Genomic DNA, 27,210 nt, shown 5'->3' with positions numbered 1-27,210 from the left:
ATGCTGCATGCTACACACAGAGACACACATTTCAAAGTAATCATATGCATGTCTTTCCCCTCAAGGATTCAGAGAACATTCTTTCAGTCAGTGCAGTATGTGTTCTGCATCATCAACACCGTCAAACTAAAACTCCTGTGCACCATGTGTCTAATTAATCACATGCTCAACAAACCGGTCAACTCGCTCGAGGGAAGAACGTGTCATTTAATCTTTTCAGCTGTGACAAGCACAGAAAGAAAAACAACTACGCAGAGTTTTAATACGTTGGGGTTATTTGCAAAGATGTCGCTCTCCTTTATTGCGCTGCTTTTGGTGTGTTTTAGTGAATGTGGTCGTGTAAGCCGGGGTTTCTCTGCTTGTCCACAGTATGTTGGCCTTGTTTACCGTTCGCCTGCTTGCCTTGTTAACATTCTAAATGCAGCATTGGAGACACAAAAACACAGAAAGACCATAACTGCAGAGCTACAGTCATCGTTGGGTTAAAACAAGCCAGTCAAGGTGGTCTTGTTTTGAGATGGAGCTATCCTGTGCGTGTGAGGAGATCCGGGGGCAGACCAGGAGCACCCCTGAGGGATTTCATGTGGCATTTAGCATGGAAATGCCTCAGGGTGCCCCAAAAGGAGCTGGAGGATTTGATTTAAGAAATGTATGTCAAAGCTACTGCACTTACTGCAACTGATCAGTGGAAGCAAATGGACCAATCTGGCAAAAAATATGTCTTGTACAAGAGAAAAGACAAAGCAAAAGTTAGCAGATGCAGCTATATTTATAGTGCACATTGTATCGTAAAACACTTTGGATCACCACACGCCTCTCAAGTATGAGAGCTTACTGAGTATAATGTACTGTATGAGACTGAGAGCAGTGGTCCTGTGTAGCGGGGCATGGCTAAATCCCTGCACTACAGTTCATACTAAAAATATAGGCACTCAGGCCGTTGTAATACCTTTCTGTATGTAGTTGTGGTTTCTTATAGAAGTCTAAGAAAGGTCTTGGTTCTGGCTAGTTCAGTGGGAAAAATGCACTGACCCTGGTATGTTTTTCTTCTACTATCTTATCTTTGTCTATTTATACGAAGGGGAGAAAATGTTCATAAATCCAATTTAAGAATCAGCACACAAGTCATGCACTCAAAATGAACATAAGTCTACACCCACAAGAAAAAAGTGGAAATATATTGTGTGGTGCTGTTTGAAAAGAGAAAGCTATGCCCACTCCGTCTGACAATATTGTCCGAACGAAATTGAATGAGTACTTTTCTGATACCAGGATACATACTGAGTGTGAATGACGTCCATGTCAGGCAACTTGTTCCTCAGAACAAGAAGTAAAAATAGAGTTTTGGAAGTTTTTGGAAGTAAATCAAATATGCGGCACATGTCGCAACCGATTTTGACATCTTTTCTTTCTCTCAAGTGGTGAAATGATTGAGAAGTAACTCTTTGTTTTCCACCGTCCCACCAAACGTCTTTACCTTAAGTCATTGTTTTACAGGAAGAAAAGGGCAATAGCAGATCTATGTTCCACGGTTGCAAAGATGAGATATGATGTCATGAATGAATGAAAAAAACCTCTACTTGGAGTCATTAAGGTTTTGGAACGTACAACTTAAGAGTATCTCTAACCATGGCCACTCGCCAACATGAGTCACTCCTTTACTTCTCCGACAAATCTTTTCATCTTGTGTCTCTGTTTTAAACATCATTAACCATAGTCCCTGTCCCGCTTCTTGTGTTGCTAGGCAACAAGTAGTTAAACACCAAACAGATGATGGCAGGAAAAGGTACGTCTCACAAAAGTATTAAAATCCTGACCAGTTTTATAAAGTCTTGGTTTCTTCAGACACAAAGAGTCATTTCATTGATTGCTTTCAAGTCGACAAACAAGAAGAATAGAGAATAGCGTTGAACAGCTGGCAGCCCAGTATTATTTATCTTCGCGGTGGAGAACATGCACACGCACAAGGCTGAACCAGCAACTACCCTCGGGCCCCAGGCCCTCAGGGGCCCCGTAGGCCCCAGGTTCACTGAGTGGCAATGTCACACAGGCTTGTTTGTTTGGTACTATGCAGCCGTGGAGCACAATGTAAACTGAAACTGTCTAACGCGCTGATCAACACTCTTCTCTTAACTTTCACACTCATTTTCACACTTGTCTTTCCTCTGACTTTGCCCTTCAGCAACCAGCTCAGATGTAACTAACACTATACCTCCTCTCGACACTGGTGGATTTGGACGTCCAGATGCTCGTGTTGGTTCCACAAACTTAACTAAAACTCCAAGCTCTTATGCAAAATGTTGCTTTTGTTTTGGTCGCTGGCACATTGATTCAGGACGTTTCTAATCATTCTTTGAACTAGAAATGAATGGACTCTTGCAAGCTCATCAGATTCAGGAAGTCTCACTAGCCATGATATAAAGGAAAATAACTGCCCATCCACCAATAACTGTGGACACGATATGAATAACATATTCAACTTTCATAACATTTTTGCATGAGAGGTGCATTTATTGTTTTCCTCAGTGAAATATAACCCTAGTAATGGAGGATATTAAATTCATGCACTGCATAAGCCACGTTCCATTTCCCAGCACACTTAACATGCGTATGTGTGTCTCTCCGAGGGTTAGAGAGAACGACATGGTAAATATGTATTAGCAAATGTTACTCTGACTGACAGCATGTGTGTGTGTGTGTGTGTGTGTGTGTGTGTGTTAAATGATCTAGAACTAGGTTATCATGACTAGAACACACATGAAAGAAGTGTGTATGTACCTAAGTGTTGGGAAGCCATCTTATTAATCCCCTTTAAGGGAAAAGAAAACAGTGATATTGAAGACAATGGTTTGCTTCCAAACTTGTTGCAATAGATTTGAGAAAATTGTTTCAGCATGGAAATGGAACCCGGCCACAAAGAGAGGCCCCTGAAGAAATGCTTATCCCAGTTTATTATGGATGAACTGAGCCCTGACCTCAACCCCATCCGACACTTTTGAGATGAACTGTAACACCCACTGTGAGCCTGGCCTTGCTCAGTCATAACCTCACCACACATACAGACTACACACACCTCCCAAAAGAATACACCCAAAATCCTCACAGTGGCTTTATACACGCTGCAGCAACCCTAGCGAGGGGAAATGGACCAAACAATGCCACAGCATGCCGGCCTCCCCCTGAGCAGTCTACTGTGACGTACCGGTTACACGTGACGGCATACCCCGTTACACACTCACTCTGGGACTCAGAGAAAGCTTTTCCTGAATCCTTCCGCTAAAATGAAACCACGTTTTGCTTTCCTCCCATTTTAGAATTTACATCAGAGACTAAATTAAATGTTTAAAATAAAACCTATTTAATTTGCAGCTTACCTAATTTTACTGTAATCGTGTAAATAGATACATTTATTGTGTAGATTGCATACTGGAACTGTAAACTGATGGTATACGACTACAGATTTCGAGGGAAGCATACTTCAGAGGGAAGCTTGCTGGTGCTACATGATGCCCTACAGCTAAAGCCAGCATTATTACTACCTTTATTGTATTTCGGTATTCATTTTACATTTGAGAGGGTCAATGGAAGCTCACACTCGGCTACTGTGCTCGCCCTGCCAGGAAGTGGAAGATTAATCAAGCTGACCAGCAGTGGTATTCATGTTGTATTCATGGTGTTCATGATTGAGCACATTAGATGCAGGTGGCAGGAACTAAATAAGAGGAGAGGAATGATGAAAGGAAGGAAGTGTGGATTCAGGAAACAAACATCAGGGGAAGTTCTGGAGCAGCGGCTCTAGTTCGAAGCTGACTATTCAAGAGTGCCATCTAGTGTTGACAAGTGGAAGCGCTGAATAAATTCAGTCTTGGCCCACGGTCGGACACAGGTGACACTCAGAAACAAACCTCACATGAAAACTCTCAACATTTTTTCTGCTTTGCAGCAATTTGCAATTCGACATGGCACGTTTTGCAACGCACTGCACACGGTTCTCTACATAAAACAGAGAAGTCAATTGTTTGCCATTCAAAATGCCACACCCATGGAACTAATTAGCCAATAAATGTGCCACCTGATCACAAACCTAAGTGCTTGATTGTCGAGTCATTAATCAGGATGTAGGCACAGGATGTAGACCACATGTGGGCACATGTTTACAACAACAATGGAGGCCAACAGAGCAGCTAGAGACAAAACATGTTTTTCTCAAAAACAATTTAATTCATGCTTTTTTTTAGTCTCCATCAATGATTTTTCTGTGGTTATGCACTACATTCTATTTCCAATAGGCTTCATTCTGAATTTCAGTACAAAATGCAACATTTCTAAATACACAGATTTTACAATGTGGAAAGAAGAAATGCTAAAAGTGTGCCACACAATTGGGTTTTTATAAATTATTGTATAGTTTGTGTGAATTGTTTGTTTTAATTTTTTTTTCTTAATCAATTTGAAAAAACTAAATCTGTAAATATACTGGAGCCCACAGAAAAAAAATCATACAACCCCATTTTTGGCACCTGAATAATAGCTGAAGAGACATTGATGGAAATGTACTTTGGTATATATAAAGTCATTCTGAACATTTTCTTTGCTGTTTTTTTCCCCTACAGTGTTATTCCATTAGCTGAAATGTGCTCTGAAAGAACCTTCTCTCTCTACATCCATCACTGATCATTATGGCATCTTAGCGTAATTGCCCTCCCCCTGTTGTGTGTGCACACTCGCCGGTCCTGAATGCCAGCAGTAATATCTCTGGTACAGAGGGAGGGGGAGAGAGGGAGGGAGAGAGAGAGAGAGAGAGGAAGGGAGAGAGAGAGAGGGAGAGAGAGGGAGAGAGAGAGAGAGAGAGAGACATATGCATAACCAGCTCATTTCCACCACCAATCAAATTACCTGACCCAGCCGCAATACATCACTGCCAAACTGTTTATTAAACAAAAAGCCACGATTAAATTATTAATGACAGAGATTAATTAAGACCCCATGCACCAACACACACACACATACACACACACACACACACACACACACACACATATACACACATACACACACGCACGCACACTCTTAAGAAACGTGTACTCACAAAGACAAGCAGTGAGGCCTGCACAAATAGACACAAAAATCCATACACCACACATACACACACACATACACACACACATACACACACAGAGGCAGAAAGCTAATACACACATATATACACAGGAATGCCATTACTCTTTTACACACTTTGCAAGCACACGATTGGATGCACAAACACACAATAAGTTACAATGTCTGCGGCTGCTGCCGGGGAGGGGGAGAGGGAAGGCAATCATTTGACGAATAACTTTTATATGTGCAGCAGATACAGAGAGAGGAGTTTGCCGGCTGCATAAACAGTAAACAGCATCAACAAGAAGTCAACAAACAAAGCATTAACAAGCTCATTGTCAGCAAACTTTTCTTGATGTTACCATGAGGGTTTGTTTATGGTGGTGCTTATGCTTCTGTAATGGTTTCTTAGCATCTGCTACAGTTTTGGGGCCCAAAGTGCTTGTGTGTGTGTATGTGTGTGTAATTGCACTTTTGTGTAAAGCGAATATGGACTATGGTGTGTTTGTGTGTTTATGCCCTTTTTTGTTTGTTTTCAAAAACAGGCTAACTGTAATTTTAAAGTGCATGTACACTTCAGTCCGTATTTCAGCCTGGTCTCACTCCCAGGGCGTCCATTACCGATGCTTGTGTGTCCCTCGGCGTCTTGATATCGACGCACAAGGCACCCTTTAAGCCTTTGCTCTACTTTCTGCACGGATGGTTGCACAGACATGAGCTGACAAGGAACTGTGACGAGGAAACATTTGGTTCTTTTACACTCCGGCGCAGGTTTCTCCTCGTGGCAAAATGACATTCTCAAAGATCCTCATGGTCTTCAATTATCTGCGCCCATTCCTGTCCGCGCAGTTAGAAAACGCTGGCTGTCCACTGGCTGATGGTTTGAGATGTCTGTATGAGATGCACAGGCTTTCAACTAACTCCAATGTAAACCATTTTGCGTCATAATTAGATCCATAACAAGCAGCTGTGGTGGATGGGAATTGATGGATGGGACAAACTAACACAGGTGAATTAAGAGAATATGTAAAATCTAAATCATTACCAACTTTACAGGGTGATGATGAAATGTTATGGATCACCAAAACCATTGCAATTAAACCTCTGGGGACATTGAATGTCTGTACAAATGTTCATGGCAATCCATCCAATTGTTTTGAAATATTAAAATTGAATACAATAATATTATTTCTATGTTATCTTTTAATTTAATGTCTATTTGTATAACTTCTCTTTAACATTCTGGTATTATTTATTTGTTAGGAATCCTGCATGCTGTCATCGGTTACTCTTCCTGGTGCAGTCACCATCCCAAAAATAACATAAAAAGGCTAGATATACAGTATATTAACTTCACTTTTTGTTGCATGCATTGCATCAAATGAAGAACTTTTCTTTCCCTCAGCCGGCACAAGGAATGATATGGAAAGCTGGTTAGACACACATGGACTTCATCCGTCCCTCTCCTGTTGTTACAACCAACATCTCAGAATGAATGGGCTGCAGTGGTTGGCATTCATGGAGGGTATCTGCAGAAGAGATGCACAGTGGAGGATTTCCAGCATGGCTAGCACAGTCTTTACACCACACTCATTTTATGATAAGGGAGATCTACGGCTTGAGATTGGTCCCAGGGCAGACCAGTAGACACTAGCCATAAAAAATACACAAGGCTGTAAAAGAATGGAAATGTGTGTGCATGTGTGTGTGTGTGTGCGTAAGAGGCAGGGAGAATGAATTTGTGTTGTGTGTGTGTGTGTGTGTGTGTGTGTGTGTGTGTGTGTGTATATGTATGTACGTAAAAGAACAAGCCTGAGGAGGCCAAAACAATCAACCAGTATCAGCACTTTATGGTGGCAAATACTATATCACCGTGACAACAAAGGCAGTAAAGTGCTCTATGTCGCTGTAAAACATTGTGTGATTCTGCAGTGAGATGATCGTTAGCACAGCTGGTTAATTGCCTGACCACTCCTCTCCTGACACACACACACACACGCACACACGCACACACTCACCGACCTTACACACCCTACACAAATTTATGTAGCAATGTGTGTGTGTGTGTGTGTGTGTGTGTGGATGCACAGAGACTCAGGGATGCACAGCAACAAACATACAAGTACTGCACACATTCACAAACTATTCCCCAAAGAAGCCATAAAGATGTATGATGGATGAAGGGGGAGGCTGTGCAGTATAATCAGTCAGGGAGACGCAGCAGCATTCAGATGCTGCTTGTTCTTCCAAGACAAATTCATCACAATGCAATTAGTTTTCAAGACTCTCTTTATTACTTTACTGATGCAGCCCCACATGCACTGTACCTGTAGTGCTTGTCAATATAAATTAAAGAAGAAACATCCGCGTGTTCTGCAGAAGTGTTGAAACATGAACGTAAAAAAGCTGAAGATTTATGTCGCGCTTCCTCATTAATGTTTTAAAGCTGCACTAGTTCAAACATTTTAAGGATCAATTATTGTTAATTAATATTTTTATGGATCAAATGACAACACTCTTAAATCTGAGGAGTTGATCGTGCTCAAGAAAAATGCAACTATTAGTCTTAAATTATGGTTACTTTAGATGTACATGTTAAGTTTACTCACATTTTGTTGTATTTACTACATTTTGTGAAGTTGTTCTAGTGAAATTAGTATTCATAATGTGAAAGGTGTCATTTGTATCGTCAATGTCACTGAATATTATCAACTGACTGCAGCTCTCTTCAACTACGGAGCTTTACAGAGTCCTTTAACTCATCTTGACTTTCTGGCAACTCTTTTGGATCCCTCTTTCCACTTCCATCGACCCCGTTTGCAGTCACATCAGATAGCCGTTTCCAGCAAATACAGCTTTGATAAACCCACTGAACACTACCTGCACAGCACCAAACAGCAGACAGACAAAGTTAGCAACTAGCTTGTAAACACAGTGGAGCATGCAGCTAAAGAGACAGATATTTCCCTCAGGAGATGGTGGAGATCAAAACAAGAGCTAAAAGGAGACGGAATAAGCGGACTTACATTCCCCGTTGGCCAGAAACACAACTGCAAATGAAAAGCTCATGTTGCTCTATGTCTGGTGGATGTGAAAATAGGCTTTATTTGACTTTATTTGACTATTTAACTATATATCTAAAATCTTTATGTCAGTGTTGTGTTTACAGCTGCCCTGAAGTGGTCAAATTGTGGATTAAGTTATGACTGTAGCGTTCAATTGACATCCCTTTGTGGTGAATTAACATTAGGTAAATGTATGTGATCTCATGATACTCCAATTATAGAGTGTGTACAGTAAGCCACCAATAAAGTCAAAAATGCAACACAACTTAATACTGTAAAAGTTAGAGTGGATGAAAAACAGGTTTACTGTACTGATGATGGCCTTTGATTGACAAGCTCCATTCACGTTTCTTTTGGTTTGCTGTGCGTGTTTTCATACATACTATATATTACGGGTCCCTAGTTTCATTCATTTCAACAGTGCCTCTCCTTGGCCAGTGCCCTCAATGATCCGTTCAGCCCTATGTGCTGAGAGAGAACGTCCAACATGGCTTACTACGGCATGTGACCGAACCCTAACACAACACGGACAAGCACATAGACAAACAAGGGAAAGTGCTTCCATATGCCTCTGCGTGTGGGCGTGTGCGAGCTCTGATGAAATCAACGCATTGGCAAACAGTGGAATGAGTGTCAGACTCATAAAAGGCATCTGTCAGATAACTTTCTACACAGTGCATGGTTTTCTCATATGAGGGAGAGGAAGGTATCCGTAGTATAAACAGCGCCAGTATCCTGTGACCTATAAATCAGACACAGTCCTGTGTTAACAGTGGCAACTGACTGAAAGGTGTGTGTGAAGGATCATTTAAATTAACTGTTGTAAAAATACAAAAAAATACAAAATCGCACTCGCACCCTGTCTGTCATCCATGACGTTACATTCTACTCGTGTCCTCTCCATCCAAGAACACATGGCCAATGAAATCATCCATGAGGTGTCATGTGAAAATTCAGCACATTTCATATGGAACAAACAACTAAGGTTTTATGGTAAGTTGTCTGAAATCTTTATATTTCAACTTCAAAACAGGTCAGTCTCTTTTCTTTGTCATACACTCCATTGGGTTTCTTTTTTCAGGCTTATAAGTAATGCCATGGCTCGCATCCCACTACCAATATTAACACTATTACTAAAGTTTTTTTTGTCTACAACTGGAACCCTTTTATACAAAAAATTGCTATGAATGTATATCTATATATATATATATTATATATGGTCACAGATTCATAAAGCTTTGTATTATAATACACCATTTGCAAAGACTTGACTTTTAAAGCTTATGTTTGTTTGTCTAATAGAGTTTAACAAGTTATTCATGTCTATCCTTTTTTAGCACTCATTAGGAAAATGACGTGTTCACCAGGAGTGGATTTATCGATATACTACATATCATAGATTCTCAAAGGGGTTTAAGATCAGTACCTGTGTTACTCCACTCATCCCCACTTTGAGCCATACTCACATCAACTCACTCATACCGTCACACAGAATAAAATATGGTAAATTGCAAACAAAGAGAAGTGGGTCACATGTCAGTATGTATTTGGTATCTTAACGTCCAGTTAAGCCAAAGGTAGACCTCCCAAAACATTTGTTCACATTCGACGCATTCTATGTCAGACTGAAACGATACAATCTTCCATTTTCCTTCTGTTTGTTGCTGCAGACGTTGTGTGTGTTGGTGTGTATGTAAGTGTGTGTATGTCTATGGGAAGTGTGTGTGTGCAACAGGCATGTGTGTGTGTGTATATGTGTCTGCCAGTTTATGGCCAGTCAGCACTAATACAGGCACTCAACGATAATGAGTAATGAAGGGGCATCAATAACAGCCATGAGCGACATATCTGACAGGACAGCTTTTAATAATGGCCACCGTCAGCAGAGACAGACAGACAGACAGACAGAGACAAAATATAAATTGATGCAAAGATGAAGAAAGAGATGAAGTGGTCAAGGAAGGGAGCAGACGAGAGGGTAGGAGAGTGTGGATACAGACAGACGGATAAGGATTAGTGAAGAGAAGAGGAGGAAGATGTAGGGTAACAAATGGAGACAGAGTTTGCTGGAGTGAACATAGGATGGAGGCATCAAGGGTTATCCATCCATCAGCTTCTCCATTATCATAGCCACTTATCCTGGGAAGGGTTGCTGGGGTTTGGAGCCTCTCCCAGAATGCTTTGGGTGAGAAGCTGGAAGGGGGGGTTACACGGAGAAAATGTCCGCGGGTCGGAATCAAACCCATGGGGCGCACGCTCCACCATGTGAGCCAAGCAGCTCTTCCTGATTGTTTGTGCCTGTTGTGAGGAAAGGGTCATTTCACAGGGTGATTTTTTTCCCTCTATATTTTTTGAACAAAACTACTTCCTGCATCACTTTTCCTTCGGCAGCTTCTCGTTTGCAGATCATTCAAAATATAGTTCTAAATTTTTGGAAACACTGGTACACTTATTTGAAATCGTATTAACTCTGATGTCTGTACGGTAGTTATGGAGATAGAGCCTGAAGTTGAAGCTTAGTTGCGCAACAGTTAGCCTGGCTCTGACCAAAGATGGGAAATTTCCTAAAATATCAAACTCTTTCTTTATAGAAGTTTTAATCTTTTGACCCCTTTATTTTCTCGCATCGCCAGCCGATCCTATGTTGCCTGCCGTCCTGCAGAGTCTTGGGTGCAATGAATTCACTGGTGGATTTCTTGTTACACAGCATCGCAATGAAATTAGACTGAAGCTGACATTTTGCTATCGTCAGCATGGAAGATGAAAAGACCCTCACTGGACAATCCTTCATCCTGATGCTTGTTTTTCATCCCAGTATCCTGGAACATTATACATTTGATCCAAGATTCCTTTGAAATCAATCTTAAAGTAGCAACTTCTTTCAGGCATCTACACCAAACTGTACTCATTGCCTCCTTCTCTTTTTTTGTTTCCCTCACTGGCAGTGTGCCTTGTCCCTTCTGTTGGCCATTTGATTGATTTAGAGTTTTATTTTGACGTACCTGTAATAGTCATTGAAACAGAGTTACTGTTCTGTGCTCTGTCCTCCTCTCTGTCTTGTCTTCAAATGCATGCATCACTCTCCTTCTCAGAACATATAAAATGTGTTATTGCATTACATATTGAGAATTAGATTGGCATTGATCAAGTGAAGATTCTGTGACACGTTGATAATTACGCTGTAAATATGGAAGGTATAGGCTCCAATTTTCTTTATGAACTGTAGTAAATGACTCAGCTTGATAGAAAGCGAAACCAAAAGCAATTAAGACCTTTTGCAGTTCTTCACTGAAATTGAATTGTGTAAAATACGACCCAGTCATTATTAGCTGGCTGCTGCGCCGTCGCCTGACACTGAGATTTATTTTTTTACAAATAATTGGGAAAACCAGAGGAAAATGGATTGCACCATTTTAATTAGGCTAGAGTTTTATTATTGTATTATGTGATGTGCTACGTAATAATAAAGAATACCCATGGCCAAGCAGGGATGAAGTATCTAATGAATGGTGTGTCTATTATTACCTTAATCTAACTGATTTCACACAATTCTGGTTGACAGGGAGATAATACAGTTGAAAAATAATATCCATGCTCTGTCTTTTTTCTCAGTGCTTCATGCTTTAAATAAAAGACCCAAGTGCCTCTGCAGCAATATTCATGTCTTTGGACATGAATATATATTTGATGCATGTTGTGTTTATGGGATTGTGTTAGGATGATAGATGAGCAGAGAAAGAAAGAAACAGATAGAGACAGACAGACAGACAGACAGAGAGGCAGGAACACAGACAGATAAAAGCTCCATCGTCCGTCTTACTTAAAATGTAAATGGTTGTGTTGGGATTGGTTAGGGCTTCACTGCTAACGAGGCACATTGGGGTGATAGATGGAGCTTTAATTCTGAAAAGGAATTGAACTACAGGCCTGGGAAACATTAGTTAAGCAGCATGACACTCTTCCCATCCATCTGTGCCTCACCACCCTCCCTTTCAGCTCTTCTTTCCATCTATTCTGCCACCTTGGTTTGCCATCAGTCAGACTCCATGTCCTGGTTCGACCATCTATTGTTTCCTCCCTCTTCTCGCTCCATCCGCCACTTTCTCATTTGAAAACTCCTCCATTTGACTATCATGCCTTCCTCCTCCTCTTCATTCCCTGTTCAATTATGCTAATCTTCCATTTAGAATAAATACATTTAGGTTCAGCCATGCAAGTGGCGTGACTGTGGTCCAGATGTGAATATCTCAATAACTACTGGCTCGATTGCTATTACGGTAAGTTTACAGTGGTGGAAAATAACTATGTACATTTAATCAAGTACTGTTCTTAAGTACCATGTTGAGGTATTTGTACTTTCCTTGAGTTTGTCTCTTTAATGCTACTTTATACTTCTACTCCACTATTTCAGAGAGAAACATTATACTTTTCATCCAGGATTTTACACACAAAACATATGATCAGTTAAAGATATTTTTAATAATGATATGACTTTAGTGTGAGGGTTACCCTGCGTCATTATTTCTTTCACCATTCCTTTCCTTTCCTTCGCCTCATCTCGCTTTCCTTCCCCTCCTCCCGCCTACGGCGTTCACCATTCATCACCCTGCGTCCTCAACGTTTCATTCTTCCTGTGTGCTTACCTTCTCTCCCTCTTCCCCTGCAACACATTATTCCTCACACCAGCCATCCGTCCAGCCGGTCTGAGCCCTCCCACTCCGACACTTTTTCATTCCTCTTTATCTCACCCTTACATCTCTCTCTCTCTCTCTCTCTCTCTCTCTCTCTCTCTCTCTCTCTCTCTCTCTCTCTCTCTCTCTCTCTCTTTCCGGAGAGTCCGCAGCGCCACACCCTGCCCTCCCTGCCTCTGTGCTACATATTCTTCCCATTTATCAAGTCTCCCGCCTTAATTTAGAACACCTGTCCCCTCACACGTGTCCCCCCTTTTACATCCCACCCTCACTGTGTTTCTATTCATCTTCTCCACTTTGACACTGTCAAGAAAACTGTCAATCCTGTTTGGTGGTTAAATTCTTCAACCTATGTTCTTTTCTTTTGTCTTTCCCTTCAGTCCTGGGATCCCAATATTTTTTTCTTTGCAGTCTAGTACTGCGTTATGAGCTCTTTATTTTTGATATTGCAGGTTTAAGTCAACAATCTGCTCCTCTCTGCTTATGGTCAATCCATCTTCCTCTCTTTCCCTCCCTCCCCTGAACCCACCCTCTCTCTCGCTCCCTCCATCCATCCGTCTACCACCCCTCCTCTCTTTGGTGTTACATATGAGCCAGTGGCGATGTAATGATTGGTTTAAACAGGTAGTCTGTATGCATGGAGCCTCACTAAAATAAACTAATGTGTGTTTGTGAGTAGCTACCCTTTGCTGTCCCTAGTGTGTGTGTGTGTGTGTGTGTGTGTGTGTGTGTGGTATGCGGCTGTGTGCTCTTTATCACATTATCAAGAACCAATATGATGAGTGTGTGTTTGGTGGTCTTATTGTCTTCTCAGGTGCTTTATCGGAAGTTTAAATCAGAGTTTATGGCTAACGGGGACACAGTGTGTGTCTGTGCGTTGATTTATTCTTTGACGTGACGTGACACATATTGTACGCAAATGTGAAAGTAAGGGTGTCTATGTGTGTGTTTAGCATCCTTTAGCAATCCGTCTGGGGTATAATCTGATTCCTTTTCCTTTTGAAACAGCGTGGTATAGCGCAGAGCATTAGACGTCATGAGCGTTAACCAATGGGCTTTTTAGCATGGGCAGTCAGGCAGGATTGCTGAAAATGATGTGATGACTTTACCGGCCTATAGCTTTTTCAGGCACACCCAGTAGTGCAGCATGAGGCGCGGAAAAATCAGTGGACATAAGCTGCTCATCAAAAGGTTTGTCCATAGTGCTGCTAGTGGTCAACAAACTCCACAGGGTTCCTTTAAGTGAGGAAAGAAGCAGTTGCTGCTTCCATCGTTGTAGATCAGACGGCAGCATCTGTTCACGTAGCCCGGCAGTCCGTGTACGTCACTACGTGGTTCGGTCACATAGCATTCCCAGTGTTATGTGTTGCATTTTGTATTGTTTTGAGGTTGTTCTAATTTGAACTCTTTTGCAAACTGTTGGCCTATGTGGTCATCCAATCAGGAGGCTTCCTGTCTCAATTATCTGACTACGGCCAAATAAAAATAAAACAATTTCTGTTTTTTTGCTTCTTGTTTACTGTTTGTTTAAGTGCCACATTGTGTCTGGTGTTTGAGTATGACATAAAAAGAGAGCGAAGAGAGAGATTAGACAAAAGATGATGACACATGCTTAAATCGACATTATGGACTTACTGGTTTTACGTCATGATGCCTGAGTACAGCAAAATCCACACGTGTTTCTAGAATGGATAATAAACTTATTCTCCTTCAGTAGAATGAAAGTTAATTCTCATGGATGGAAAGCCATGTGTTGGTCACACCACCAGCAAGCAACTTGCATGATTTCTTCATCTGATCTGACCCTGATCGCCTAAAGCAGCTCAGCAGCTTCACGACTCCGACACAGCAGCATGAGAAATGACACCCGAGACAGGAATACTGTCTGTGTCTTATGTAGGTTAAAGGGCACCTTCTCATCAGAGGACAGTCAGGCAGGGATCCAACACAATTCAGCCCGGTGATTACTGATTACTATAGAGATCTTCTACTGTGTGTGTGTGTGTGTGTGTGTAGTTGTGTTTACGTACAGTCGTGTGTCTATCGGTTAACTGAGTTTACAGTTTGAGGGGAGGAAGAAAAAAGTCAGAAAAAGACATGCAGGTCAAAACGATGACAAATAATCGGGGTCGAGTCTCAGCCCACTTTTATGTTACACACCCGAGATGAAACTGGCTTTTGTTGAGCTTGCTGGTAAAATAAATCAAGCACGAGTTCACTGTTATATGCTCATTTGTGTGAACCACCGCCTACACACGCCTACACACACACACACACACACACACACACACACACACACACACACACACACACACACACAGTCACAAAGAGTGAGTGAGAAAGAGTCAGGCTAAGAAAAGACCTTTGATATTTAACTTTCATCATTTGGGAAACATTCCGCACAAACCTAAAAAAAAAAGGAGAAGCGCTGTTTTTTTTTTAGCCAAATCTTGATTTATTCTTTTTTATGCTGCTTATTATCTGATGTATGCTGTACTGAGTGGACGTTAGGATTCATATTCACCTAAAATATGACAATAACATGAATGCATTTCCCTTACATCATGTATGTAAGCTGGCATACAGGACATCACTTACATCACACAACACATATCCTTTATGTGCAAAGATTAAAATCCACACGCTGTGCAGCAAACTAATCCAGACACGCTGCCTCACTTGTTCTGCTGTTGGTGTCACTGTTTGCTGTTTCACAGTGCCACCTAGAGGAAGAGGAAAGAATACCACCATTGAAGCTGTGTTGGAAGAGGCTGTAAATCTCACCCCTCCTCTGTTTAACCGATCAACACAGTGTTGGGTCTGTTTTCTTGCTTCAAAAGACACAAAGAGAAAGATTGGACTTTGCAACGCTGTCCCACTGCAAGTGTTTCTGGAAGGGGAGGAAGAAGATTGTAACGTGTTTGTGTGTGTGTGTGTGTGTGTGTGTGTGTGTGTGTGTGCTTGTATTGTCGATCACCTCCAGCTTTCCACAGTGGTCAAGGATGTGTGCAGCTATCGACCACCAGCATTATTCACAATCAACTGTCAGGTCATGACACACAGACGCATGCGCTGACACAAACATCGACACACAATAGACTTTGATAAACACATCTGCAAACACACACGCACACACACACACACACACACACACACACACACACACACACACACACACGCTCACACACACATTCATTATTCAACCCAGCGGTATCATAAATCAACGAGTAGAACAGTTTCCCCAGACTATACCCAATAAAATAACATTCAGCCAAAGTTTGTTCCGTTCCACATTATTAAAACTGAGTAATTCAAACTCTGTCCAGGACTTGAGTCATTATTCGCAATATTACGTCTGTGTTTCATTTCAGAATTAGTCTTGATCAAATGCTGTTTCTGTTTCTTTCATTATCTAGTTATATTGACATTAGAGCCCACTTGTCCAGAGAGACTAAAGATACAAAAAGATCTACGATACAGCACTGACTGCACACACACACACACACACACACACACACACACACACACACACACACACACACACACACACACATAATGAGGACAGAAACACAAAGCATCAGAATGGAGATGTCCATCAGGGCATTCTGTGCGTTGCCTCAGTGTGTATTAGTGCGATATTGGCTATTTCCTGTTGTGTTGGCAAGTCATTTTACAGGCGGGCAGAGGCACAGATGGCTTGGTCACCTCTTGGTGATGGTCTGTGACTGGCCTGATTGCTGTGTGGTCTCTGTTTGTTTGTCTGCCTCTTTCTATTCCACTGCAAAAGTCCCTCGTTCACTCTCCATCAGTCTCCTTCCTCCGTGTCTCGGGTTCCCACTCGTCTCTGTTGCTCTATCTCTTGGTGCGTGAACGGGAAAAAAAAGGATGTGAAATATTTTCACAGTTATCTCATGTGGGGAATGTCGGGTCAACGGCTAGAGCGAGTGTGCCAAGCAGGAAGTCGAGGGAATAAGCCTTGCCTCGTTTTCAAGGTTCAAGGAAATGCAATTGTTCATAGATGAAAAAGAGCTGTCAGTCACAAAGGTTGAAATAACAATTTTAAGAAGCTTGTTGGCTCCCTGAGAGGCAGGATGAGACTCAGGAAACATTTCATATTCTATAATCAAACATATTACAAGATTTAGAGATATACTACTACTAAGAGGAAGACCCTTAATGTTTCATTGCACATTTCTACACTTTTAAAACTCTTGAGAGGAAGAGGGAAATTCTTCCTGCATGGTTAAGTAAATAAAATAGCTCACCTTTGTGCTCACAGGGTCAGTGGTGAGAACTGGGAGAAGAGAATCAGTAAATTGTTCATGTTGGAGCACCACACCCAGTACATGTCTGTGCATCGGCATATCCTCTCCCACTGAACAGTGGCGAGTGATTTACTCTGCTTCTAACATAATATCAGCAGTTACAGAGGAAACCTTAATTATTGCGAGATCTGCTCTGATGAAAGTACCACAGAGTTTCAATCAGAGTGATTATGTTCTGGGGGAAATGCTGGAACGAATGCGTGCTCATGTACGTATGTTTATGCACACGCAAAGAGACTGAAGACATTAAATGGCACATTACAGCTTGGTTTCAGCTCTTTCTCAATTGCATTAAATAATCATTAATTAATAACAAACAATCAAAATGGGGGGGAAAAAAACAGCCAGAATGAATACGAGTGTAACATACAGGGGTTGCTAATAGTGACAAACCCACAGATAATTAGCACAAACTGCAGTTCACTTGACTCAGTTATGGAGCATTTTAGCATCTTTTTTTTTACCTCATTTTCTTTTTACAGCACAGAACTTTACTGTTTTGATTCAATATTAATATTTGCTATTGCTGCTAATGTGCGATTGGTTCACCAAAAGAAATGCATGAGACTCATGTAGGGCCATAGTAAGAAGCTGATTTGGGTAAAAAGCGTTTACAGTGCCTTTAATACAGACATCATAAACCACTTGATGACCCACTTTAAGGCCCCACTGTGAGCATCTAGACAGTTAGGAAGGAAGGAAGGAAGGAAGGAAGGAAGGAAGGAAGGAAGGGAGGGAGGTTGTGTTGTCTGCTGTACCATCTGCCGATAGCCTTGGCAGAATGATGATTTGAAATATGAGCGCTCCACTTCCTCAACTTTGTGTCTCTCTAGTGTCAAATTCTTTCCAGCCACCTCTGTCTCTGATTTTTATCTTCATTTTATGAGTTCTCTTCCCATGTCTGTCTGCCGTTCAGCTTCACACCTTTCCATTCTCTCACACAACACACGCACACACACACGCACACACACACACACACACACACACACATCTACCTATCATCTCGGACAGCCAGTATGATGATCGTGTGTCATCCCCGAGCCAGCTTCCTTATTGATCACCAGATGTAATGATCAGGAGATGCAGATGATGGCGCCGCCCTCATTGATTACCAGTGACAGTTAAAAAGCATGGCATAATTCCCATCGATCGTCTGTGACAGTGCGTAAGAAATGGTGTCATCTACATTGATTAGCAATAAAAATATGTGGCAAAGATGTGTCATGGGTCCACAGCAGAAGAGCCCTCTCACACACACTTCTATTCATCATTTGAATGTGTGGGGGGGCACACGTGCAAACGCACGTTTGAAAGGAGCCCCGTGAAAACCCGCGAGGCTCAGCTTAAAAAATGAAAAAGCGTCAGTGGTGAATCGTACTGACATGCTGCAGAAATCAACTTACAGTCACTCTGTGTGGAAAAGAGAGCAGCGCTGAGGCTTTTCCCCCACTGCTATCTCTGTAGAGTAGAGTGGAGCAGACAAATGAGAGCTTGAGTTCTAGTCTCAACACTTAGAGAAACAAAAACATGATTTCTCCTCTTTTAACCTCACACGTCTGGAAATTGAACCTTGGCCGGCCCCCTCGGGGATTCATAGGGACTTTCTGAGAGTTTAGACGTATTGTCTCACCCTAAAAATACATAGTTAAACCTGAGTAAACATATTACTTTTATTTCCTTTAGCTGGCCGTAATTCACATTTCAACAGGGTTTCAACAGGGTCTCCAGTGTTGAAATATTATAGGAAATGTCCAAAATCCAATCAGTCTGAAATCATACTCTGACACAGAGGCAGAGCGGTCACTGCCACATGTGTCCATTGTTGACTGATTCCATATTGATTGGATACTAAAATAGTCAATGGAACTATTGGATGGAACTTGAGGGTCCCGACAATATCACTGCACCACCATGATTTAATGAGCTTCTGCTGAGACAAAAGAGGACATAACAATAGGTTAAAAAGTCTCAGCTCCACGCTCTATTTAACCATCTCTTCAGTAAAGGACAGGCTGAAGTCACTCTCTACCGCTCAGTTTGGTAACCTGGATGAGCACCGTGGTAGTTTACATCTCCTAAAACTGCTGAAGATCTTGAGCGCGCAGATCTACGGATGTCTACGTCATTATGAAGTAGTGTATTACATATAGAATATTGACACCATCAGCGTTTCGGCTGGTTTCCCTACAAGCCTTGCTTTCACTATGCAAATGTGTCTTACTCTGTAACGTAAACAACACATTGTATTATTAATTATTCCAAAAAGTACACAGTCTTGCTTTAATTTACCTTGCAAACTGATACAGAACTGTGGTTAATGGACACCTGCTAGCCACTAAGAAAAATATACGTACTTTCCAGAGCCAGATGATAAAAGATTTCATTTGCAAGAAATACAAATTTGCAGAGTGACTCAAATGAGCTGGGTGATGCAGGGGCAATATTTTCCTGATCTGAGAAACAGAATCAGGTACATACAGTTCTGTTCCCATTGTTTTATTGAGGAGCCGTGCTTCTTTTTGCCTCCAGTGGCAGACCTGAATGTTCAGTCATTAATGTTTACTTTAACTGAATCCATTTTGCTTTGTGAATCACACACTGTGCTATCCTGTACATTATTCCCCCCTCCTCTTTGTATTGTCCTCCAGCAAACCCCTCGCTTTGTTCCATCCATCCATTCTTCACTCACCTCTTCCTTGATGGGTGGGCTCGATGTCTTTTCCTCCTCTCTCCCCTACTTCCCCTATCGGTTTGATTTATACGTCCACGGTGTGTTCTTCCCCTGCCACCTTGATGAGTGCTCACCCACACATGCGCACACACACACACAAATAGATGGATGAGCTGGTGATGGCTAAACCAGCCAGACTTCACTGTGAATTATAATCACCTTCAATCTGTGTCTCTGAATCCCTGCCCAGTTCTTATGTTCATGGGTGTGTGTGCGCGCGCGAGTGTGTGTGTGTGTGTGTGTCAGGAAGCTCTGCTCTGCCTCACCAAGTCATGTGTGATTATCTTTCATGACTGTAAGTGATGGAGCAGTGAATAGTTTGTTCCCTGAAAGGCTGTATATGTGTGTGTGTGTGTGTGTGTGTGTGTGTGTGTGTGTGTCACTGCTCCTGCTTATTATTCTCTCGCTCCTCTGGTGTTTGACCCGCCTTTCTGTTCTGTTGAGGTTTCATGTGAGCTGGAATATAATTTTATTTCCATTGCTGTCACATTGTCATTGGTGTGTGTGTGTGTGTGTGTGTGTGTGTGTGTGTGTGTGTGTGTGTGTGTGTGTGAATAATGGGTGGTCTAGCAGTCACTGAGGTAGTATGAGAGGATGCACTCTGGAAATATAAATCTCAGAGAGAAAGAGAGAGAGAGCGTTTGAGGGAATATATCTAAAGTTCTCAATGGAAACGTACTCTTCCGCACAAAAGAAAAATGCTTTCAAGCACAACTAACCCCAAACAAAGGCCTTAAAAATTATAATCCAGTGAGAAAAATGTGAAAGGGAAGCCAAAGCCCTCCATTGTGGAAACAGTGTGAGCGATGTGAATAATAGAGTTAGACTTGTCCCTGAACTGTGAGTCAAAGACGTTCAGGCTCCAGGTAACAATGACATGAGAGACCATGACTGTTAGAGCTGTGGTGTATTACCACTGAGGTTATGTGTCATCCCCCCAACACTAGAGGACACTAAAATAACACAAATCCTCCATGAATGGATTAGCATATTGATGGCATCTTTGAAAAAAATAGACTTGTTACACCTTCTAAACTGAAACTTAATTTCAAGTTCTCCTTTACTAGTATTTGTCCTGATTCATAACTGCAGTAAACAGCACTGACGGGGAGACAGTTTTATGAAAATCCTGCAAAAATGGATGAAAGAACCTCCAACCTACTGTCCATATATTCAATACTCTACATCTCCATACGTGTATTTTCCTTCTACTCATACGGCATGTAACAGATGACAGCCGGACTCCATACCTTTCACTCACATCAAGTCTCATACTATTCCTTTTTCCATATAGCGTGTAACCTATAAACTGAAAATAAAATGATTGAAAGAAAGTCTGATTTGATCATGCGTTAATCGAAGACGTGAACGAAGTAAGATTATAACTGAATCGTTGTGTTATGTTGATGCTAGTTTAGTTTGTTTGGGGTCATGCACTAAGGCAGTCAATCTAAATGTGAGAATCTGATACGATGACAAAACAAGTATTCTCATACATGTTGGTAACGATGCACTATGAAATGTCCTCCAGCTGCGTGACACAGCTAAAGAAAGAAGGAAGTTGTGAAATGTGTCTGGATGTGTGAAGCCGGTGGCGTGGATGAGAAAGAGTGTGCTGTATGAAATGGGACAACATTGCCCCCTGCTGCTATAAAGAGGGATGACACCATCACCACGACACTCAAAACGGCTTTTGTTTTCTAATCTAGACTTATCAAAATGAAAAAGAGCTGCAGCTGTTTGAGCATATGCATAGAGGACCCCAGGCTTTGATTATCAAGTTTATTAGCTATATATGTCATTAGTGAGTACTAATGATCAGTCAGAAGGACTACAGGTCCACAATAGGATAGAGACTTGACCAGTATATCCTTACAAACAACAACCTTGCATCGTTGACAGTTTCACTGTCTCACACAAAGACCCCTGTGGTAAGAAACACAGATATGACAGTGCTGAAAATCATCATAGCGACCCCAGAAACAGCAGCGTTAGGGAGGGTTCCGCTGTTGAAGGTCTTGTCGTGAACATGCGAGATGATGGAGAGAGCTCCTGCGTAGGCCTCCTCGCAGGCCGGCTGGATCTGCTCTTCTGGCAGCAAGTGGCCGAACTCACCTGACGGATCATTAAGTGACGCCAACATGTTACGAAATAAAAGCATTAGGTTTGACTGATGGCTGCGTAGGGTACACATCGCCGACGTCCAGCTCACCTTTGTCTCTCAGCTCAAAGGTGTAGGAGAACGGGATGCCAACGAGGCGGGCCCAGTCGCGGCTTGAGCCTGAGTTTGGATCTGGAGGTGAAAGAGGCATTTGCAATATAAATCACAACCTGTGGTCTCACTGTGTACTTCTTTTTTTAAATTTAGGCTGCTAAGGATAAGAACATCAGAGTGACTCCTCAAAGTGAGTGCAGATCAGATAATATGTAAATAACAGCTGTTCAGTGGAGGAAAGAACAGGTCAGCTGAGTCTTACAGAGGATTTGTGGAGATGTTCCTACAGTGTAGCCCATTCCATGCAGCTTCTTCATCTCTGCTGCTGCTGCCTCACCGACTGAAACCTGCACAGTAAGCAAACACTTAGAATATACAAGTTTGTTTTTGTAAACCGTGTATACTATCTACTAAAGACAATCTTACCAGGTCATAGGAGGTAAAAAATAAAGTGATAATGCTAAGCTAACGATGTCAACTGAAGAGTTAGCAGTGCTGCCGGTCTCTGTTCTCAGAAGCTCTGTATCTTTTCTGGTTCTAGAAAGGTCCACTGCTTACGTCTCTGTAATGCAAAGCAAACACACACACACACACACACACTCACCAGTTCTTCATAGTTGGGTGCAGAGATCTCAGGGTGGCCATATGGCAAGAGCAAAAGTTGCCCAGCAGAGTGGATGGTGAGGAAACACAGAGTCTGGTTAATCATCCTACCTATAGATACAGACGGAATAAACACGTGGTCGATATCAACATGACATTACAGCATGACATTCTTAAAGGTACAGCTCCTGAGTGAATGTAAAGAGAAGCACAGCCTCCCCAGTAATGATGTCACACAAGATTATGTTCAGCTCACAGACAATCACTTTTATATATAATCTTTAAGTTAAATGATATATCATGTCATTATTTTATTAATTAGTTATATTAATAATTTACTAAATATGTGTTCATATAAATGATCACATGAATAATAAAAATAAATCAATAAACAAATAACAAAAAACAACAACATAATAATAATAATAATAATAATAATAATAATAATAATAATACACCTCATAATTAAAAACAATGACAGTAATGTATTATTACAGTGTTTTGAATGTAATTTCAATGATTGATAGATAGTTACCAACAAAGTCCATCACAGCTGCAGCCTCTGGCTCTGACCCTGCTGATTTCCCACAGTAGGTGTTTGCACAACCGTCAAACGACACTCCAACCGCTGAGGACAGAAACAACATGAAGTTCATCGACTCCAAACCTGTGGCTGTTTTTACAAGGCACTGCCAGGTTTTTGTTTTCTCATGTCAAAAATAATTAGAAAACGTGAATTCGTAGAGAACGGCTTGTGAAAGCCAACACTTTAAGTGTCAGAGGGCTTGAGCCGTGTCATGTGGACTGACACTATAATATTTAGTTGTTATTCCAGTTTCACAGAAAAGAGTAGATTTCATGTCAGTAGCAATTGACTTGAATTGGGAGCATGCGTTGTTTGTCATAACAGCCTGACATGACATCATACAGGACTGGAAATAACATTTTGGCCCATCAACTGTAAAATGTTTTGGATTTAAACATTTTTTTAACTATTTTAAAACCGGCACATCCTGTTGGCCATGTTTCTATTTGGGTTTATGACATGTTTTGTACGACCAATAGGTCAGAAATGTGTTTTTCAGTCACTACTAGCTGGAAGGCTAACTCGTCATGTTGGGATTCTTAAAAGCATACAACTCACTGCCCCAGTTGGCATTAAAATTCCTGTTGAGGTCAACACCATAACAGCTACTGCCTGGAGGAGGGGTCGAACGAGACTTCCTCCACAGACGATTCTACGCGGAAACGACAGAGGTACACATGTAAACGCAGACGCACTTAGTTTGTTAGTCGGATTGTGCGTGGTTAATGAAAATGTGAAAGCACTCAGGCACAGTCACATGTCTTACACAAAACAATCGTACGTCATTCAGTCACAACACCTACGACGTTTTAAGTGAAACAACAATGTGAACGAGAATCATAAAAGCAGAGAAGCACTCACGCTGTCATTGGCCCAGGTGAATACGTATCCGTCCACATTGATCACAGGAGTAACGTAGACGTCAAGGTTCTGCAGCATCTGCTCCAGCTTCTCGTTGGTTTTATACGAGTGCACAATCTGAACAAACACTCACACGTCAGAATGTGCTGTGCTAGCTGGGGTAAATGTGTGCATCATTGACAGTTATGACTGTAATAAGGGCACAAACCTCTTTGACAAACCACTGGCAGAAGGCAGGAGCGATCCACTCTCGAGCATGGATACCACAGTCCACCCATATAACCTTCTTCCCTCTGCCCTCTGGGTTTTCTAGTCCCAACTGGAGACACACAACATGACCCGTTTCAGGTGAATGGGTGACTTAAAGGGCCACTGTGTCGTATATTCATGGGATATTCATGGGATCTATTGGCAGAAATTGAATATAATATTCATGGTTTTGTTTTCATTAGTGTACAATGACCTGAAACTAAGAATCATTGTGTTTTCGGTCCTCTTCATGGAGTCGGCCACGTGCTACAGTAGCCCAGAATGGACAAACCACACACTGGCTCTAGAGAGAGCCGGTCGCGTTTTTATGTTACCTAAAGGCCACCGTAGTTCTCCGACATGCTTGTAAAAGTGCTGAATCGTGAGCCGCAAAATGTGCAAAACTGTGGTACATTTGCTTGTCTCAATTATAAAGCGTGAGCAAGTCACTTTGTGTTGGAGCATTTGGGCTGAGGTGCATGAATATTGATGACTAATGTTAATGTGGATTCAGCAGAGTTCCCACGTGTCCACTAGTGTCATAGTGACTGTGTCGAATACCTTCAGCAGGGTGATGTTTCTCCCTTCATAAGTGTGTCCGTAGACAGCAGAGGAGACCAGCTCTGGGTTCCCTCGCTCCACATCTTCCATCCACCTGTATATCTGTATTGCAATTTAATCAGTGTGATCATTAATCAAATACTGGTATTTATAGTTTTCTTGGGCCAATGTCAATCTGTAATCTATTAATCAGAAGGGAACAGACTGGTGTGTGAGACAATAAACAGTGATATATAGTAATAATAAAATATCCTGTCTAATTATTTATTAACTCTGACCTCATCCATGGGGTGATATTTGGTGTAGTCATAACTCTGTGTTGATTCCAAAGCCTCTACTAAACTGTAAATTAAAGAGATAGATAGAAAAGCATTATGAATGTTTATTTGCATTGATTAAAGAAAGTGGGTGAGACCTATAGGCATTAAACAGACAATGTCAGCTGTAAATATATAAATACAGTGACCCCACAAATACATTCTAATCAAATCAACATAACAAAAAGATGAATGCTATTAATTCAGCAAGTAGAACGATTTGCAATAGAAGTTGATCTGAATTTGGGGTAGTGTCACTTTAGATTCATACATGCCTGAATTTACAAACAACACTAAACAAAGCTGCTAAGCTTGAACTCTTTTTTTCTTAAAATCAACACCAGCAGCACAGCTCACCTGTCAGAAGCTTCTGAAGCAATGCTTAAAATCATCAGGAACAAGCCGAGTGTCCGTGTGGGTTTCTCCATGTTGCTCGGTCTCACTTGGACTTCACCTCACTCGGTGGCGTTGCTGCTCCTCTCACTGTTCTACTTGCTCCCGCAGCACTAACTAAGACCGCTGTCTGTCTCTTCTGGTAGCAGTTTATCAGCCAGGTGACCTTGGATCTCAAAACATTTTTACAGGCTCACACAGAGAGGTAAATACACGAGGGATCATAGCAGAGAAAATGAATAATCAGTTATGTATTAACATTTATGAAGTGTAACGACCCTCCTCCTATCATGCACTGGGTGCCCGCGTTGTGTTTCCTGTGTTGCAGGTGGTGATTGGAGGCACGTGAGCCGGATGAGCAGCACCTGTGCCGGTGTGGCTGGGGGCCTTACAAATACCCTGTTCAGGTGGCAGCGAGGGGTTGGAGGGAAGATCGCTGTTGACTGGCTCACGACCGTTGGTGCTGTCGTGGCGTGCCTGCTGGGAAACATTGTACTACCTGTGTTTGGGAGACAAATAAATTGTTTCTTTTTGGCTGCTAGCTCGTTGTCTCCCTGTTTTTGTTTCAGTCTATGAGCCAGGCTGTGTCACTAAAATTATACAACAGCTGACACCACAAGGTAGTAGGCCGACTGCTCTCTTCTTTATACGTGTTGATCTTACCCAAACATTCATCGTGCTTCTCCAGAAACGTTTGAACATGACTGTTTACAGAGCAGGCAGAACACGATAGCACAAGTCCAGACCTAAACTACAGCTTGTGCACTGACCTTGTGTTTTGCAGCGATAGAGCTAGAAAGCTATGCCTCTCCTGCTGCATTCTGCACCATCAGGAGTTGCTGAATAAATGTGCCATTCATCCCTGAGCTGTCCTGTGTGTGTGTGTGTGTGTGTGTGTGTGTGTGTGTGTGTGTGTGTGTGTGTGCGTTGTTTTTGTTGTCCCTGTTTGGACTCACGTGGATAGTGTAATTGACAGACGGCTCTCATTCAGGCCAGGCTGGGCTCAGGGGAAGGAGGACGGACACAGCAAGTTCAAATATCGCCTGGATTTCTAGTCTTCGACACTTGCAAATGAGGACATTTCAGGTTGGACATCTTTTGATTTTGCGAGGATTCTAGAGGAATCCTGTGGGACGAGACGTGGTTGTTTTCGGATTTCTATCAGGGAGCATATATATTTTGACTGTTGCAAACTTTTGGAAAAGGCCAATGGGAGCCAAGTTCACCATCTGCTGCTGTCAGTACTATCTGAAACACAACAGCGAGGAGAAGAATGCTATTTTGCGGTGAGACGGAACACCTGACAGACATGATCAAAACCCCAAAGCTCTGCCTTTAATCTTCATTTATTTGAATGAACTAGAACCTTTTGAACCAGCTATTCTCCTTCCTTCTCTCCAGTATGCGCACCACCACAGCTTCCAGACAGCCAGTGTTATCCAGTGAGTCCAGCGACAGCAACGCAGAAGAGGAGAGCCTCTTTGGCCCCCGGCCTTCGAGGAGGCGCACTGTG

The 27,210-nt window shown here is 41.9% G+C and overlaps 2 protein-coding genes across 2 annotated transcripts in view; one reads left to right on the top strand and one right to left on the bottom strand.

Moving 5' to 3' along the window:
* Positions 1-21,680: 21,680 nt before the first annotated feature.
* Positions 21,681-25,918, bottom strand: cpo (carboxypeptidase O). Its single transcript, XM_068734649.1, has 11 exons — positions 25,662-25,918; positions 25,266-25,329; positions 24,988-25,089; positions 24,386-24,496; positions 24,178-24,294; positions 23,875-23,968; positions 23,266-23,358; positions 22,732-22,841; positions 22,390-22,474; positions 22,125-22,205; positions 21,681-22,027 (listed from the first exon to the last, which is right to left on the bottom strand). The coding sequence occupies exons 1-11, from the start codon at positions 25,730-25,732 to the stop codon at positions 21,825-21,827; spliced, it is 1,131 nt and encodes a 376-aa protein (XP_068590750.1). The 5' UTR covers positions 25,733-25,918; the 3' UTR covers positions 21,681-21,824.
* Positions 25,919-26,467: 549 nt separating this feature from the next.
* LOC137890520 (melanoregulin-like) overlaps positions 26,468-27,210 on the top strand; it is a 3,679-nt gene continuing 2,936 nt past the window's right edge. Inside the window, exons 1-2 of the mRNA XM_068734640.1 lie at positions 26,468-26,983; positions 27,099-27,210. The exon at positions 27,099-27,210 is cut by the window's right edge and continues 111 nt beyond it. Of these exons, the coding sequence (XP_068590741.1) occupies positions 26,907-26,983; positions 27,099-27,210 (189 nt within the window). The 5' untranslated portion in view covers positions 26,468-26,906. The remainder of the gene's footprint in view (positions 26,984-27,098) is intronic.

The sequence above is a fragment of the Cebidichthys violaceus genome, unplaced genomic scaffold (assembly GCF_023349555.1).
Source record: "Cebidichthys violaceus isolate CVI_PGR_0920_01 unplaced genomic scaffold, fCebVio1.0.p SCAF_11, whole genome shotgun sequence".
In the NCBI taxonomy this organism is placed as follows: Eukaryota; Metazoa; Chordata; class Actinopteri; order Perciformes; family Stichaeidae; genus Cebidichthys; species Cebidichthys violaceus.
The sequence above is the reverse complement of the archived record's forward strand: the minus strand, read 5'-3'. Positions and strand labels throughout refer to the sequence as shown.